Consider the following 18,831-nt stretch of genomic DNA (forward strand, 5'->3'; position numbering starts at 1 on the left):
GACATTGATACCGGCTTTAGTAGCATCCAATAAGTAATTATTTCCAGTTTCCTTTATCACCTGTCAATCGGTCTATGTTTTTATCATGGTATAAATTTGACATAAACGGCACAACTTTATTATTTTTTTTTTAGGTACATAGGACACCAATGTAACGTCATTCTGGACCCCAAATTGAGAACTATATACCTCTGTTCCTTTTTTGAAAATCTCAGGTACACTAGTCTTGTTTTTATGGACCATGCCGACAGAAGTCAATGTATGTTCTTTCAAGAGGGGGTAACTAGTAAACCAATTATTGAATGTCAAATTCCTATTTGTTTTTGTTATTGACTCCACTAAATGGTCTACAATATCAAACGCTTTATTACTAAGCTGGTAAGGTCCTGGTGGCTGTTTTCTGAGTATACTTCAGTTTGAGGATATAGAATGTCTTCACATCTACAACAGCAAATATTTTTATGCCATATTTGGCTGATTTGTTTCACATGTATACATGGAAAGGAAATCTCGCTTGGAAATATAACAGCATCTCATCAATAGTAAGGTTCTCAGATGGCATATACTTTTGTTGAATATTTTCAACAAAATTATCAAAAATATCTCTTATAGTAGCCATACTGCTACTCTTTTTCCTTTCATCCCAGGTGTTCTTATCATCGAATCTCATATGATTTCGGAGAAAGTAAAACCTCTGCAGTGACATTGTAGTCCGAACGATTGCAACTCTAGTACCATCACTACACCACTAATCATTCAAGTTATGTGCAGTTTTTACCCACTGTACACAAAAGTACCATAAATGCCTTCAAATCCTTCAAAGTTGTATCATTCATGTGGTTCTGCTCTTCATTTTCTGGATATTTTCCCTTGACATTCCATATTTGATTATTTGTATATGTAAGTATAGTATTCAACATACTGTTTGTTATAAAAAGACTCCAACATTCCGTCTGTGTTTTCTCATGTTCTGCAGCACCTTTTACACCTGGAAAATTGGTAATAACATTCTCTGAATGAATACGAACACTTTGCTTAGGGCAATCCTTCATCCATTTTGTACCATCTTTGGAGGTATAAAAAGTCCCACATACCACAGGTGACTGACTACGAGCTGGTAATGCAGATTTTAGCTCTTCCAAATCATACAAAATACCCTCTTGATCCAAATCACTTTTTCTCTTCTTCGCTCTCAGAGTCACAGGAACTAGCATTTGAACAGTTTTCTAAAACTTCTAGTAGTTCTTGTAGTCAACATTCATTCTCTTCATAAGACATCTTGAGAAAAATAAAATATAAAAATAAATCAGAGTATACTATAAATAACTATATATCTCATAAACTTGCTGACAGTTCAAAAATGTAACACTGACTATGAGATCGGGGGTGTGATGAACCCTAGCCACCTTTCCGCACGTGACGCTGGCGCAGCAATAAACTTTAAACTGCATCTTGCACCCCTCTCCCTTACCTCCAGCTACTGTGATAGCAAGATTTCTGTGGCAACAATAACATTCAATAATCAGCACTTCAAAACACCTCGGGTATGACATACACAACCTCATTCACCCTATCCCGACAACGTTAAATTTAGTGACTTGGCTTCACTTTATTTCAGGAACCATTGCAGACATTGACATGAAACTTTTACAGGACATTAAACTGTATGTTCTGAGTCTACTGAACTACAATAACTGTATTTCAGCCACTACTTTCATAAATACAATTTTTTAATTACACGGTTAAAATTTTGTCCACTTTTTTGTACATTATCCTAAATAATTTTAATTATATATAACATTATGTTCTTCTTTTAGTTCAGTAGACTCAGGATATGTATGTTATTACTCCCTGAAAATTTGAATACTCTACTCAAAGTGGTTTCTAAGTTTTAGGGAAAAAAGCAACAGAAAATGTAAATTTTCAGGAATGGCTTCTATAGTTTCAAAAACCCCCCATGAACCATGGACCTTGCCGTTGGTGGGGAGGCTTGCGTGCCTCAGCGATACAGATGGCCGTACCGTAGGTGCAACCACAACGGAGGGGTATCTGTTGAGAGGCCAGACAAACATGTGGTTCCTGAAGAGGGGCAGCAGCCTTTTCAGTAGTTGCAGGGGCAACAGTCTGGATGATTGACTGATCTGGCCTTGTAACATTCACCAAAACGGCCTTGCTGTGCTGGTACTGCGAACGGCTGAAAGCAAGGGGAAACTACAGCCGTAATTTTTCCTGAGGACATGCAGCTTTACTGTATGATTAAATGATGATGGCGTCCTCTTGGGTAAAATATTCCGGAGGTAAAATAGTCCCCCATTCGGATCTCCTGGCAGGGACTACTCAAGAGGACGTTGTTATCAGGAGAAAGAAAACTGGCATTCTACGGATCGGAGCGTGGAATGTCAGATCCCTTAATCGGGCAGGTAGGTTAGAAAATTTAAAAAGAAAAACGGATAGGTTAAAGTTAGATTTAGTAGGAATTAGTGAAGTTCGGTGGCAGGAGGAACAAGACTTTTGGCCAGGTGATTACAGGGTTATAAATACAAAATCAAATAGGGGTAATGCAGGAGTAGGTTTAATAATGAATAAAAAAATAGGAGTGCGGGTTAGCTACTACAAACAGCATAGTGAACGCATTATTGCGGCCAAGATAGACACAAAGCCCATGCCTACTACAGTAGTACAAGTTTATATGCCAACTAGCTCTGCAGATGATGAAGAAATAGATGAAATGTATGACGAGATAAAAGAAATTATTCAGGTAGTGAAGGGAGACGAAAGTTTAATAGTCATGGGTGACTGGAATTCGTCAGTAGGAAAAGGGAGAGAAGGAACCATAGTAGGTGAATATGGATTGGGGAGAAGAAATGAAAGAGGAAGCCGCCTTGTAGAATTTTGCACAGAGCATAACTTAATCATAGCTAACACTTGGTTCAAGAATCATAAAAGAAGGTTGTATACCTGGAAGAATCCTGGAGATACTAAAAGGTATCAGATAGATTATATAATGGTAAGACAGAGATTTAGAAACCAGGTTTTAAATTGTAAGACATTTCCAGGGGCAGATGTGGATTCTGACCACAATCTATTGGTTATGAACTGCAGATTAAAACTGAAGAAACTGCAAAAAGGTGGGAATTTAAGGAGATGGGACCTGGATAAACTGAAAGAACCAGAGGTTGTAGAGAGTTTCAGGGACAGCATAAGGGAACAATTGACAGGAATGGGTGAAAGAAATACAGTAGAAGAAGAATGGGTAGCTCTGAGGGATGAAGTAGTGAAGGCAGCAGAGGATCAAGTAGGTAAAAAGATGAGGGCTAATAGAAATCCTTGGGTAACAGAAGAAATATTGGATTTAATTGATGAAAGGAGAAAATATAAAAATGCAGTAAATGAAGCAGGCAAAAGGGGATACAAACGTCTCAAAAATGAGATTGACAGGAAGTGCAAAATGGCTAAGCAGGGATGGCTAGAGGAAAAATGTAAGGATGTAGAGGCTTGTCTCACTAGGGGTAAGATAGATACTGCCTACAGGAAAATTAAAGAGACCTTTGCAGAGAAGAGAACCACTTGTATGAATATCAAGAGCTCAGATGGAAACCCAGTTCTAAGCAAAGAAGGGAAGGCAGAAAGGTGGAAGGAGTATATAGAGGGTTTATACAAGGGCGATGTACTTGAGGACAATATTATGGACATGGAAGAGGATGTAGATGAAGAGGAAATGGGAGATAAGATACTGCGTGAAGAGTTTGACAGAGCACTGAAAGACCTGAGTCGAAACAAGGCCCCGGGAGTAGACAACATTCCATTAGAACTACTGATGGCCTTGGGAGAGCCAGTCATGACAAAACTCTACCATCTGGTGAGCAAGATATATGAGACAGGCGAAATACCCACAGACTTCAAGAAGAATATAATAATTCCAATCCCAAAGAAAGCAGGTGTTGACAGATGTGAAAATTACCGAACTATCAGTTTAATAAGTCACAGCTGCAAAATACTAACGCGAATTCTTTACAGACGAATGGAAAAACTGGTAGAAGTGGACCTCGGGGAAGATCAGTTTGGATTCCGTAGAAATGTTGGAACACGTGAGGCAATACTAACCTTATGACTTATCTTAGAAGAAAGATTAAGAAAAGGCAAACCTACGTTTCTAGCATTTGTAGACTCAGAGAAAGCTTTTGACAACATTAACTGGAATACTCTGTTTCAAATTCTGAAGGTGGCAGGGGTAAAATACAGGGAGCAAAAGGCTATTTACAATTTGTACAGAAACCAGATGGCAGTTATAAGAGTCGAGGGGCATGAAAGGGAAGCAGTGGTTGGGAAAGGAGTGAGACAGGGTTGTAGCCTCTCCCCGATGTTATTCAATCTGTATATTGAGCAAGCAGTAAAGGAAACAAAAGAAAAATTTGGAGTAGGTATTAAAATTCATGGAGAAGAAGTAAAAACTTTTAGGTTCACCGATGACATTGTAATTCTGTCAGAGGCAGCAAAAGACTTGGAAGAGCAGTTGAACGGAATGGACAGTGTCTTGAAAGGAGGATATAAGATGAACATCAACAAAAGCAAAACGAGGATAATGGAATGTAGTCCAATTAAATCAGGTGATGCTGTGGGGATTAGATTAGGAAATGAGACACTTAAAGTAGTAAAGGAGTTTTGCTACTTAGGGAGCAAAATAACTGATGATGGTCAAAGTAGAGAGGATATAAAATGTAGACTTGCAATGGCAAGGAAATCGTTTCTGAAGAAGAGAAATTTGTTAACATCGAGTATAGATTTAAGTTCAGGAAGTCGTTTCTGAAAGTATTTGTATGGAGTGTAGCCATGTATGGATGTGAAACATGGACGATAACCAGTTTGGACAAGAAGAGAATAGAAGCTTTCGAAATGTGGTGCTACAGAAGAATGCTGAAGATAAGGTGGGTAGATCACGTAACTAATGAGGAGGTATTGAATAGGATTGGGGAGAAGAGAAGTTTGTGGCACAACTTGACTAGAAGAAGGGGTCGGTTGGTAGGACATGTTTTGAGGCATCAAGGGATCACAAATTTAGCATTGGAGGGCTGCGTGGAGGGTAAAAATCGTAGAGGGAGACCAAGAGATCAATACACTAAGCAAATTCAGAAGGATGTAGGTAGCAGTAGGTACTGGGAGATGAAGAAGCTTGCACAGGATAGAGTAGCATGGAGAGCTGCATCAAACCAGTCTCAGGACTGAAGACCACAACAACACAACAGTTTCAAAAACTGTGACTCACTTAATATATGCTTAATTTTTTATTTTTAGTCACTCAGAAGCATGATGCACCATACCGTATCTCATCCTCTTGATGTTTTCCCAAGTTTTTTCTTCTTTTCTTCTTTCTGGACTCCTTAGTGGACAACTGTGCTGCTTACTCTGCTTTATCAATGCGAACCTTGTCCACCGTTTAAGTTCTCTGATGCAGTTTGCACCAGGATTAATTCCCATACACTGCAGCACTTTCTCCTTACCAATTTTGGCATCATTAAAAGCAGTAACAGCATCACTGATCCCCCACTTTAGTGTCTTCATTCCAAAATTATTAAACGACTCATTGGGATTTTGAGTCTGACCATGCAGACACTTCTTCAGTAATTCAGGATTTGCCAGGCCTCTGTAAATAGGTTTTATGGTTTTTATGGTATCCATGACTGCTGTTGGGATGGAATGTTTATGGCTGTATGAACAGTCTGAGTATTGGGCATTGTGGTAATTGCACCATCAATCAGGTCCAGGAGGGCAAAGGTGGTGTACTGGTTCTTCATCAGTTGACAGTCTGTGGAAGAAGGTAGCCCATACTGTCTGCTTCATTTTCAAAAAATCCTCAGTATTATTTCTAATAGGCATCCCATAATACTGCTGTAGTTCATCAGTCTTTTGTATGTCAGCCTGCCTCTTATGGTTTTACCATCAGAAACTTTCTTGTCTCTCAAACTTTGTTTCATCTTCCTCAACCCAGTGCCCATCCTCTTCAGGACATGATTTTTATAACTCCGCAATCCGCAGCCTTCTATATAAATAATTACTGATTTTATTTGATCTCAAATTAATGTACATTAAAATTTTAATATTTTCAACTGGTCTAGATTATATTTTAAATAATAAAATAAAATACTTCCCACGTGAGTTTATAAGTGATATATCATTTTATTCAGAAAATTGAAAATTTTATAATGAGATAAAAATCTGAGAATGTGAATTTTCTTTCCATTCTAACTCCCCTTAAGAGCTAATACAACATAACATGTAACGTCTTCAATTGTCTGCAAGTGCATTAATATATTTCAGTAACCTGTTAATTTATGATTGAAAGAACTGTACCGCAGCTCCCTGAGTAACCAGTGTCTTATGATGTTTTTTAGAGAAATACAACAAGAGTTTAGCAAATAAAACATTCTGTCTTTGAAGTTACGTGGACATTCATAATTCCTCATTCTATGATATAATGTAGTTTCAGAGAGTATTGTGTTGATTTAATGGAGTTACCAGATGCATGTCCATCTTTTATTCTTGATGGTACAGAATTGAAACATACATATAAAATTCTTGTTCATGTATATCACAAAAGGTGGTGGCTAGTAGAGCACCTGTAGTTGCTCACTGAACAGAAGAAAACTGAATCCATACGGTACATGATCATATGAGTCCTTGTCAACGATATCTGGAATTGTCCCCTCAAAAAATTTCTGTTCTAGATGATTTCAAAGATAACTACAGGTACTGCTCATTTAGAAGAAAGTAATTTGCTCCCCCGCACACAAATTGGAAAAATTGTATGTTTCTTACCATGAGAGGTGATATAAGCATACTTGCAATGAGTATCATAATACTGTTTTCCATGAGACCAAGAGCTGCAACAAACCTGAAAAAAAGTATTTCTGACAACATGAAATTAATAAAACTTCTCATCTCGTTATAAGTTTTGCAGCAACAGAAAAAGTTCTTGTATTTTTACATATGATCATGATTTTATTGCAATATAATCTAACAGACTAATAACAAGCATTTGACTAATAGTGATCAGTCAAACAACATACAGTGTGGTGTATAGGTGTGGGATCACCCTTCTAAACTAAAACAATGGAATAAACCGAAATTTAAAGTCAAGCACTATGAGATGGGAGGAGGAAAACCTATGAGGCTATTTTACAAGCATGGTGGCTAGCTTAGAAGCCACCATCTAGGATGCAAATCAAAATTTTTAAATGCAAAAGTGGTCATATGACATACTAAAAAGGCGGTGAATTACACAAGAAAAACAATGGTGTTTTTCATTTGTACATTTCTTTCTTCATTCTTGAGTTATGTTGCATATGTACAGTACAAGGCAAATGCAGCTGCAGGATGTGCCTGACGTGTTGTCCACCTTACATGGTTGTTATCCACTTCATGCATTCCCCATTGCCTTACACCAACGAATATACCATCATTTGAGCACAAGCAACAATCATCAGCTCCCTGAGGTGGGCATGGTTTCTGATCTTCAATGTTCACACAGTTGTCTTCAAAAGTTCCCACAAATATAAATCTAATGGACTGAAAATATGTAGGCATCAGTCCAACCACAACAACCTATCCATCTCCAGAGAAACTGGATACCATGTATGCCTGTACAGCAGTAATGAGGTGGGGCACCACTGTGCTGAAAGAAAGTTGGTAATGACTTGTCTTGAGATAGCAAAAATGGCAGTATTTATTCATTTAACAACTGCAGATATTGGCCTGCTGTAAGTCTACCCTGAATGAAGAAGGTCCCAAAAATATGAGAACACCATATGCCACACCAAACCATCACTTTCAAGATGCACGAGTTATCTTTTATAGCTCCATTCAGCAAGGGCTGACATCTGCCTAATATCTGTGATTATGTTTACTTACATCTCCCTCACCGCTTTCACCACCAGTCACGCCCCCCTTCCATTGCGCTCAAACCATGCTCCACACTGCAGGAGAGGGGGAGGTGGCGGGGGGGGGGGGGGGGGGGGGATCTGCGTGGCATCAACAAGTATGTACAACATATCTCTTGCTTGTCAGTTGGCTGTACGACTTATTGTAATGTGGACGTCTGTAATAGTTTTACAGAAATGTGTGTGTTTCCTTGGGCAACAACCCAACAGAAATTCCACAAAGTTATATATAGTGGAAATTAGTGAAGTTCAAATGCAAGAAAATAGGACTTCTGGTCAGGTGAGTATATGATTCTAAATACAAAATCAAACAGTGATAATGCAAGCATAGGTCTAATAATGAATAAGAAAATAAAAACATGGGTACCTCCCATGAACAGCATAGTGAATACATTATAATAGCTAAGACAGTAATTAAGTTAAATTCCACCACAGTAGTACAAGTATATAAACCCTCTAGCTCCACAGATCGAGATATTAAAACAGTGTGTTATGAAATGAAAGGTCATTCAGGTAGGTAAGGGAGATAAACATTTAACCATGACTGGAGAGGAAAGGAAGAGAAGGAAAAATACTAGAATGTAATAAAGTATATAGAGGAGAAAGGAGCAGTAAGAATATTGTGTACAGTAAACAACCATACATCAGAAACTTGCCTATTTAAAGAACTCTAAATTTTTATACTCACACTTGACCATAATTACTTGACAGTTTATGTTGCCAAATAATACAAATCACTTTCAGATGTAGTGTGGTTTGCACAAACAGAATAAAGGAAAGAATGATTCCTTTGTAGTTTTTGATTCCTTTTATGTGATAACAAATCGGTTACTGAGTTATTGTATTCTGATACAAAGGTCTTCATCATGTTCCATCAAATATAGAGCAAGAAATTGGGAATCCCTGCAGATTTACGATCTGGAGATTTTGCTAACTATAAAGGTTGCAATACTCATCTTTAATAAACATCTGTACCAACAACACCTCCTTATTACACACGAATAGTACATAGCACTTAATTGTAAATACACATCTCTTAAGGATATTCTTCATTATATGATTAATAAATCATGACAAATTAGTGGGTGCATGATGGTGATAACTATTTCGTTACCCATGTGTTGGCACAAAGCTCTCACTGCTGTCAATTTCAGAAATCTGTCAGCTTCTGGTGCAAAATATTACATGAGCCGTCATGCTTCTTAGAACATCAAACACAGGTGCTTAATTTTTCTGTCTATGAAATTTTTATAACATTTTCCTACAGCTGATAACTAATGCTTTAACTGTCTCTGAAGAGTTCAGAGACACAGCAGAAGAGAAGAGGGACAATATGGACTGTAACAAGCATAGGTTCAAAATGGCTCTGAGCACTATGGGACTTAACATCTGTGGTCATCAGTCCCCTAGAACTTAGAACTACTGAAACCTAACTAACCTAGGGACATCACACACATCCATGCCCGAGGCAGGATTCGAACCTGCGACCGTAGCAGTCGCGCGGTTCCGGACTGAGCGCCTTAACCGCGAGACCACCGCGGCCGGCTAACAAGCATAGGAACATCCCATTATTGCTACTATACTGTTCATACTTACCCAGCAATTAGCAACAATATCAGGAAGTCAAATGTGAACTCTGCTTGAGCTGTAGCCCCTTCTATAGCACCAATAACAGATGATCCTGGTTGTAGTGATGTAAGGGAGCCTCCCCATGCGGAAATAGTCAACTTCATGCTGAAAATGGACAAACTTTACAGCTTACAGTCTTATCTGTGTCTTCCAGGAATAAAATAAATTATAATTTAGATTATAATGCTGTAAAGAGGTCTATAGTGTTTTTACTAGCATATTATCACCATAAAACTGGAAAAATATACTGGAATCTCTCTGACGAAGACAGCACTTGTTTGATATAATTTTAGTATTCTCTTTGTAGAAATGTCAATATTTAGTTTTAAAGAGGTATTCTCTTTACAGACACATTCCAAATTGAAATATCTGATAAATAGTTTACTTCTACAGTATAACTGCACCAAGTTATGGATACAACTGCACACATAAGGAAATATAGTGGAACTAATCTGATAAGTGAAATTCCACGATGGAAAAAATTAATAAAGATGAGAATAGACAACTCACCTGCAGCTGAACTCTGTGTGGTGCACAGACACATGTAATGGAACAGAAACTTTCACTAGCTTTTGGTCTACCACAATTTTTACAGTTAAGCACCCCCCCCCCCCCCCAAATACACACAAAGTTCCTTATGTGTGTGAGTGAGATAAAGAGAAACAGTGAGGAAGGTAGAGAAGGGGGGAGAGAGAATATTTACATTCTGAAAAAGGAGCAGTAGCTTGAAAGATAATGAGCTGCCACATGTGTCTTTACACCATGTCATTCAGCTGCTGCTGTGTGTTGTGTATCCTCATCCCTAGTGGTGGGAATATTGTGTATTTTTCTTACTGCAATGGCTTTCATAAGTGATATTTATCTTCAGGTAGAGAAATGGTTTGGAGATTAGTCCATATCTCCAAGAGACCATCTTTGGAGTCAGTATCAAATTTTTTGTGTAGTACTTCCCTGTGTTACAAAACTGATCAATGAGAGTGGCACTAGTTCCTGCTATTTGTAGGTGAACTAACTGTGATCCACATACCACCTGATAAAATATTAGAGTCCTCTTTACAAGGGTATGCTGGTCACTTTGGAACACTGATGATAATGTATTGGGCACTCACAAAACCCTCGATTACTGATCTTATGTTATAGCAGTGAAGTAGTGTGTACGTACCAGTAAGTTGTATGGAATCAGAGGAATAAGATGGGACCATGTTGAAATTTGACAGAATTGCAGAAAGGAGTTATCAGCTTGGACATACTAATGATTGTACTATGAATGAAGTTGCCCAATATGTTGGTGTATCAACACAGACTGTCAAATATTTCTACAAGGAATGGTGCACCTACTTATCATGGCATAAGAACATAGGTTTTAGACAGAAGGAATCTAACCAACAAGGACCTGAGACAAATGTGACATATTCTCAAAGACAATCAGTTGACAGGGAACTTCTGCTACCATTAAGTGCAGGTCTGTATCATCCAGTTTCCAAGCAAATATTGAAGTTGGGTACCTAGCAAAAGATAACTGCTCACAACAGCACAAAGCTACAGATTTCCAATAGGAAAACCTACACAGAAGCTGAATAGCAACTGACTGGATGTATGCAGTGTGTAATAAGTGTCTGTTTTGCCTCTTTATTAACTGATGGAAGGTGTTGAGAAGCAACAGCCCATCTTTATTAACTGATGGAAGGTGTTGAGAAGCAACAGCCCAATGAGGCGTTTAATTCACAGTATGTGGAAGATGTAGTTGAGGTGTAGCATGGTTCTGCAATGTTTTTGGGAATATTTTTGTACCATGACATGAGTCCACCCATTGAGATTACTGTGAACATGAACTAGGATGTTTATTTCATGATTCTCACTGACCAGATGTTGCCCTTTCTTCTGGATCTTCATATGAATATGTTGTGGACACATCCATCTTCCAAGATGATAATAGCTATATTCATAGGGTGGTTTGATGAACACTCAGGCACCATGTCACATCTCACCTAGCCCAATAAATCATCTGCTCCTAATCCAATAGAATCTGCGAGAATTGCAAACAGCAGCTGAGACATTGTAATCCTTACAGTTTGGTAGCTGTACAGGAGCTAATAATCAGTGAGTGGCTTCAGCTGGATAAATTATGCCTGAAGAAATTTGTGGATTGTCTTCCTTGCCAAAATGAGGCAATTACCAAGTTTATAATGAGTTGCAATGCTACCATTCCAGTATCGTCCTGGAGTCTCAGTTGTTGTTTGATGTCTCGATGGAACATATGAAAACTGTTTTCTGGGATTGTTCAAAATACCAAACAACACAGTTGCTACAGTTAAGTGGCTCTTCCTACATTTCTTACCACTGTAAATTAAGAATATCCAGGTCCAGTTTCACATTTGCACATCATATACAGGTAGGTACCTCATACTTCTATCTCTAAACATAACCTTGATAACACTATCTCAGCAAAGTGACACAATATTCAATGAAAACAACATCATCATCACAGAACACTGCAACAGCATGACACCCTGGCAGAATAATAACTAGAACAGTGCAAATGACAATGTTTTTAGTAAAGTCACCTCTTTCACTTCCCAACTGAAGACTTTAAGGTATATAAACATCACTTATATGACATTGAGGCTCACACTCTTTATGGACTAGTTACACATAAATGTTACCATTGCTACACCTGAGCCTTCACTGCTGATTTTGGGGTGGGGTTGATCTGATGTGAAGTTTTTTCTTGATTTCAGAAGCTACATAATGTTTTGAAAATTGGATACATTAGTTTTTTCTATTCTGAATGGCACTAATGTAGTGTGGAGTTTTACAAAATATACTGACAATTAATAATTACGAAAACACACAGAACAATTTTATGCATCTGCATTCATAATACCCTATTTACAAGCATAGTTGGCAATCTTGAAAATAATTTTACATTATGATAAATTATACAAAATCTTCACTCTTGGCTTCATTCATTAGTGTAGGATGTCATTGTATTCATAAAACTTAGGGTACCAGACGTACAGACTCTAGCAGGTAGTATGGCACAAAAGACAATAATCATGTACTTTAATTATCTTTCAAGTTAATTAGTTTCCAGTAAATCAAAAAATGTTATCAGGAAGTGTGAAATGATTGTTTCTCAAATGAATGGTATCAGTACCTTAGATTTTCATGTGCCTAGGGTTCATAGGGAGACATCAAACCTACCAGTTACATACTTCCTCTGGAATAGCTCATGATTTTTTAAAAAATTCTGTTTGTTAGATTATTTCTTCTGCATATTACAGTCACCTTTAAATGTATCTCATAGAGCTGGTCCTGCTGTTCAGTCCCAGCTTCTTTACCATGCTTGGATCCTCTTACCTGAAAATTTCATGAGTTATCTGGAGAAAATGCTCTCATTTTTCTCCTCAAATTATGTAAAGTGTTCATAACCAGAGTTCCATCATTTCAACCATATATTGTTAAATTAACCATTAATACAATGTACTTTACAATGAGCACCAGCCTCTTCCTCTGTGATTCATATACAATAGAGCAAGTCTGTTACATTACATTTTACATAATGTTCATTTCTATTGGAGGTTCTTCAGTTACTCCCTGGAAGTCCACCATAACACTTTGCATCAGCAGCTGCATAGAATAACATCATCGCCACAGCAAGTGATGGCTTCCATTCACCACCTGTGCCCATCAGAGGTGCAACTCCTGTGCATATTCTTGGCTCTGCATAAACACAAGCCTAGTGACAGTGTTTTGTTCCACTCTAGTTCAGTTAATTTAAAATAATAGTTTTTCTTTCTATATTCACATGAATGTCTTCCATTACTTGAAGAGTATGACGAGATTTCCTAACAAAATGTCATGTTACACTACATACTCCCCAACCTGAATTGTAGATATCATGCATACTACAACACCATACATGATTTCTACATTTACTGTAAGGAAATTTCCTCTTATCTAATATATACTTCATTGTTTTTATTTGTTCATGTATATCCTTCCAATATAGGCATGCGGGCTCTATATTTTTGCTATCATTCATTGTTAAATAAATTACTTCCACTATTTGAAATTTGTATTATTACTCAAGAATCCACTGTTTTACCACGTTCTTCATTACACAATTCTGTGTTTCCTAATCACGTCTTGTGTCTTGCCACTTCTTTACGATTATCTTATGGTACCACAATATAAGGATCAAACCTCAGAACATAACAGTATCCTGCTAATGAAGCTCAGAACAGGTAAGTCATATAAATTATTTATTATTTTTCTTGTTCATTCTTTTAGTCTGGAGGCATTTGTCCTTTCATTTCCTTTCAACTTATTCTTTTCTCCATTTTTCCAGGGATCAGAACTCTTTCCCCTATTCACAATATATGATGTGATGTAGCACTCCACTTCCTTCACTTGCAAATAAAAATATGGTTGGGGCCATCCCTCTTAACAGATTAACCCATACTTGGTACAGGTTCACATCTGTGGGGTGATCTACCCAACACAGCTCCACACCATAACTTAACAAGGTGCATCATGTGCCTCCATTATCCTAATAATGAGTACTCAAGTTTTGTTTCCCTTTAAGACTCACTACTGTCCAACCTTCCTTTTAATGTATTATCCACCTGACATTTCTGACTTCCTGGTCAGTTCATGATCTCCTTTTTTAAGGCCTCCTCCATGTTTTTCTACATATACTTGTATTTCTATCACATCGCCTTTTTACCCTATGTGAGTGATCACTGAACCGCTTCAGTGTTAGCTAGTCATCTATTGACCTATAAGAAAAGATGATTACAGTACTGTATTCCTCCTTCCAAAAAAGTGACCAAGCTAACATCTTTTCTGATGTCCTTTTGATCCTCCAGGTTACCCATATACAAGGTGTGATTCCAAAGTTCCAAGACTGATTCATTTCTGAGCAGGGGAGCATGCACGGAACAGTTCCACCGGGAGTGGAAAGTAGTGGGGGGTCTCAGGGAACAAACTGACACTGCGGCAGTTGCCTCCAGAACCCTGGAGAGTGCGCATGACTGGCAGAGTGAGTGCGTGTCATTGACCTTGGTTGAAAAGTGGAAGAGGGGAAAATGGAGCAGCACTTGGAGCAGCATTATAAGATTAAGTTTTGGGTGGGTCTGAACAAAACCACCCCGGAGGCTCTTGGTATGATTCAAGAGGCCTTTAAGCAAGGAGCCATGTCCAGTGCAATAGTTTTCACTTGGCACAAATGTTTCAAAGATGTCCATGGGAATGTTGAAGATGACGACTGCTCTGAGAGGCCATCATTAAGCCAAACAGATCAAAATGTGGAGAGGGAGTGCAGGAACTTTTAAACAATGATCATCGTCTTAGTACTAGATTAATTGCCAATAAACTGGGACTCAGTCAGAGTACAGTGTGGAGGATTGTGACAGAGAATTTCATGATGCAAAAAGTGTGTGTCAAACTGGTGCCAAAAGTTTTGTCGGTGGATCAGAAGAAATGGCGCATGACTGTTTGCTAGGAAATGCTCCAACGGTGGAATGTTGATCCAAACCTTCTGGAGAAAGTGGTTACTGATGATGAGGCCTTGGTCTACAAGTATGATCCTGAGTCAAAGCGTCAAAGCCCACCCGGTGATCAAGGGTGATCGGATTCTCCACCACGACAATGCGTCCGCTCACATGTAGCGTGCCAAAGTTTTGGTCAAGTTCAATGTGACAACACTGCCGCAGCCACCCTACAGCCCTGACTTGGCTCCAAGTGACTTTTCCTCTTTTCCCCGCCCCCCGAAGCAAGACAGGCCTGAAAGGAAAGCAATTCGCCGCCTCCATCGACGCCATCCAGCAGGCTTCGATGAGAGCCCTTGACAGAATGACACTTGAGGCCTTCCAGAAGGGCTACTAACAGTGGAAGACACACTGGCAGCGCTGTGTTGATGCTGAAGGATCATATTTAGAAGAACTTTAGTCCACTGTACTTAAATGTCCAATAAATTTCTTGTTCTGAGTTAAGTCTTGAAACTTTTGAATCACACCCAGTATGTGCATGTATGTATATGCTCATTAACCTTCGAGTGTTCGATACCATATCATTTGTTTTTCTTTGTGAATCATCAATCAAACTTTAATATCTTGATTGATTTATGCACTTACTTTAAACAAATAACACTTAAAATTATTTATATTGATGTCATGTTAATGAATATCAGCTATTTATACTATGAGCTGAAATTGTTTCACCATTTCTACATTATATAATTCCTTCTCTTTACCACTTTCCGGCTCTACTAAGAACAATGGCTTTAGGTGTGGGATACCATTTACTTGATGTGGTCCCACATATTAAGGAAAAAAATTTATTTGTCTCTTTTTTAATCTTAAGAACATAAATGATGATCACATGTTAAAACTAAATCATCAGTTACTAATTCTGGTACATGGGCAATAATGTACCACAGATGTTGAGCATTATATAGTAGGTTATTTTCTGCTCACCTCTGTACTTCATCTATAGTTAATTCTTCCCCTTTGGGCCAACTATACACATTTAACATCGGTTCTCCTATGAAAGTTTTATTCATTACCTCTACATTTGATAATCCCATTGTCATGTGCAGTAATTCATTTATCAGTATCTGAAATTCAGAAATTAATTATGCCCATGATGTATGGTTTGTGGAACAATATGCCCCTACAAAGACATGAAATTTCATTCACAGGGACTACTTATGGGTGATATTTAGAAATCGCTATATATTTTAATTGTTTCTGTAAATGTGTGACTAATAAATTGTAGACTATTATTGATATGTAATCTGAGTGGTTTTCCGACATCTCTGAAATATTCTCTCAAACAGTGAAATACTGCTTCAGCACTTACTTTTTGATAGGGTAGGGCTTAACATAGTTGGACCAGCACTCTACTAGCACAAATATGTGTGTTGCTCTAGCCCTCCCTGATGAAAGTTGACCAAAAAACTCTGCTGCAGAATGGTCATGAAATCAATAACACCCATCATATCAATCTCCTATGCAATAACCAACATTCCATGAGAAATGCTACAGCTTGATGATCAGTATTCACCGCCATTTTGGATCCCCATATCAAAGTCGGAAACTTTTATATGCTCCAGACTAAGGCTTTTGTATGCTCCAGACTATGGCTAATAACTCTTTTTCTGTTGCCGTATAATTCAATTCAGGTTTGGTCAAAGCTTGACTGGAAAATGCTAGTTATTGTGTTATCCTGTAGTAGGATACCATTCACCTTCAAACCGTTCACAAGCCACTCCATACTCCAAAGCATCAGTACTAAATTTAAATGGTTTTTCCATACATTGATTTTTAAAAGTAGAGTAGGTGCATTGACTAATGCTAATTTAATGTTGTTGAAAACTTCTGATTCTTCATCTCCCCAAACCCATTTCAATCTTTGCTTAATAAGTTTTAACAAACATGGATCATCAAACCCTGCTAATCCAAGAAATGACTTGATTTCTAAGTGTTCTTAGGTGCCAGACAGTCTTTGATTGCACAAATCCACTCTGGATCACCTTTTTACCATTTACATCTACCATAAAATAAAAATTTTAATTCTTCTCTGCTGAAATGTGACTTAGATAACTTAATCATAATGCCTTTCTTTGCAAAACCTGTCCACAGTTTTTGTAAGTACAGTACAATGTTTCTCCAAAGTTTTGGATACCAACTGTACGACATTCACATAGATGATTAGATCTTGCAACAGTTCCTTTCCTAATGCTACATCTAAAGCTCTAGTGAATACTGATGCTGAAGTGTTCACACCAAACAGCAAAATCTTAAACTGGTAAGACTTACCTTCATATAAAAAAGCTGTAAATTTCCTAGAAGATTCATCAAGTATCACCTGCCAGTATCCCATAGTCATGTCCACTGAACTAAAATACCTTAGTTGTTTGAATTTCATCAAAATGTCATCAATACTAACTGGTTAGTCTCTTTCTGTTTCTATATATGTTCATTTAGTGTTCAAGCATCGAGCAGCAGACAGACTCCTCCTGTAGCTTTATTGGTACCATCAATAATGGATTATTGCAAATGCTAAAGATGTGTTCCATGATATTAATTTCAATCATTTTATCTATCTCTTCTTGTACTGCTGTGGGTATACTCAAGAGCACTGAGTATGGTTTGCAAGAAAAGGCATTTTGTCCTTCATCTTAAAACAACATATGTTGTCTTCCAGTATTCCTGGTTTATCTGAAAATACTGTTTCACATTGTAATAATAACTTATGCAAATCTTCTTTCTGAGAATTAGTTAACAAAGATGATTCATAAGCTTTTATTTTAATCTATGCCTGCAATACCTCTTGGGAACTAGATTGATTCTCTGAATTTATCATTGTCAATGTGGCAATTAAATGTATTTCGTAATTCTTCCTATCCATCAAGTTTCAGTTCTTAAATTTTACTATACAGTTACGGTTATTATATTTATGCCTTAACTCTTTTGTAGCAAAGTCTAATGTTAATCTGTAGTTAGATGCCAATCAACCTGATAACAAATGTAAATCCACATTTGGCACTCCAGTCACTGGAAGTGTGGTATACACTGCTCTTTGTTTTAATATCTCTAGCAAAGATTCAGATATAAGTGAAATTTCAGTGCTTGCATCTATGCAGACATCAGTTTTATGATTATTTATGTCTCCTGTTACTAAAGATTTACTATTCTTGTTAGTCTAATTCTGTTCTCCTTCCTCTAATAACCATTCCTTCATGGGTAGTGTTTGTGTAAATACTATGAGCTGGTCAATGTAAGGGCACGATCTTACACTGACATGCCCTGAATCCTGGCCTCTCCTCCAGGATATTCTCCATTTCCTACTACTACCGTATATCCAATGGCAGAAATGCTTGTAGTTATGGATTCTTGTTATTCATTGCCATGTTAACAAACATCAGGGCATTGTTGTTTCTTGACCAACTGTTAAGTTGCTTATTCTAGCCATATGCGGACCTTGTAACTTGAAAAAAGTTTGCCTCTTTCCTTTTCTGGAATTTATTACTTATTTGGTTACTATCACTATTTATATCATAATGATTTTTATTATTCCCTCTATCACTATTCATAGTATCTAAGCTTTCTATAAAATGCAATAACTTGTTTACTGTTGTCCATCCTCTATATAAAATCTCTTTATGAACATGACAGGGTAGTCTTCTGACTAACACTTTAGCTAAATGTACTTCTTCTAATAGCTTATCGAAGTATTTCAGCTGAGTAAGATGCCAATCTAT

At 37.6% G+C, this 18,831-nt stretch overlaps 1 protein-coding gene across 1 annotated transcript in view; it reads right to left on the bottom strand.

The window, feature by feature from the left end:
- The window catches only part of LOC126253086 (uncharacterized), a 246,575-nt gene that overhangs the window by 114,200 nt on the left and 113,544 nt on the right, over window positions 1–18,831 (bottom strand). The window contains exons 5-6 of the mRNA XM_049954187.1: window positions 9,531–9,668; window positions 6,814–6,889 (exon numbers count right to left, since the gene is read on the bottom strand). Coding sequence (XP_049810144.1) covers window positions 6,814–6,889; window positions 9,531–9,668 — 214 coding nt within the window. The remainder of the gene's footprint in view (window positions 1–6,813; window positions 6,890–9,530; window positions 9,669–18,831) is intronic.

The sequence above is a fragment of the Schistocerca nitens genome, chromosome 4 (assembly GCF_023898315.1).
Source record: "Schistocerca nitens isolate TAMUIC-IGC-003100 chromosome 4, iqSchNite1.1, whole genome shotgun sequence".
NCBI lineage: Eukaryota > Metazoa > Arthropoda > Insecta > Orthoptera > Acrididae > Schistocerca > Schistocerca nitens.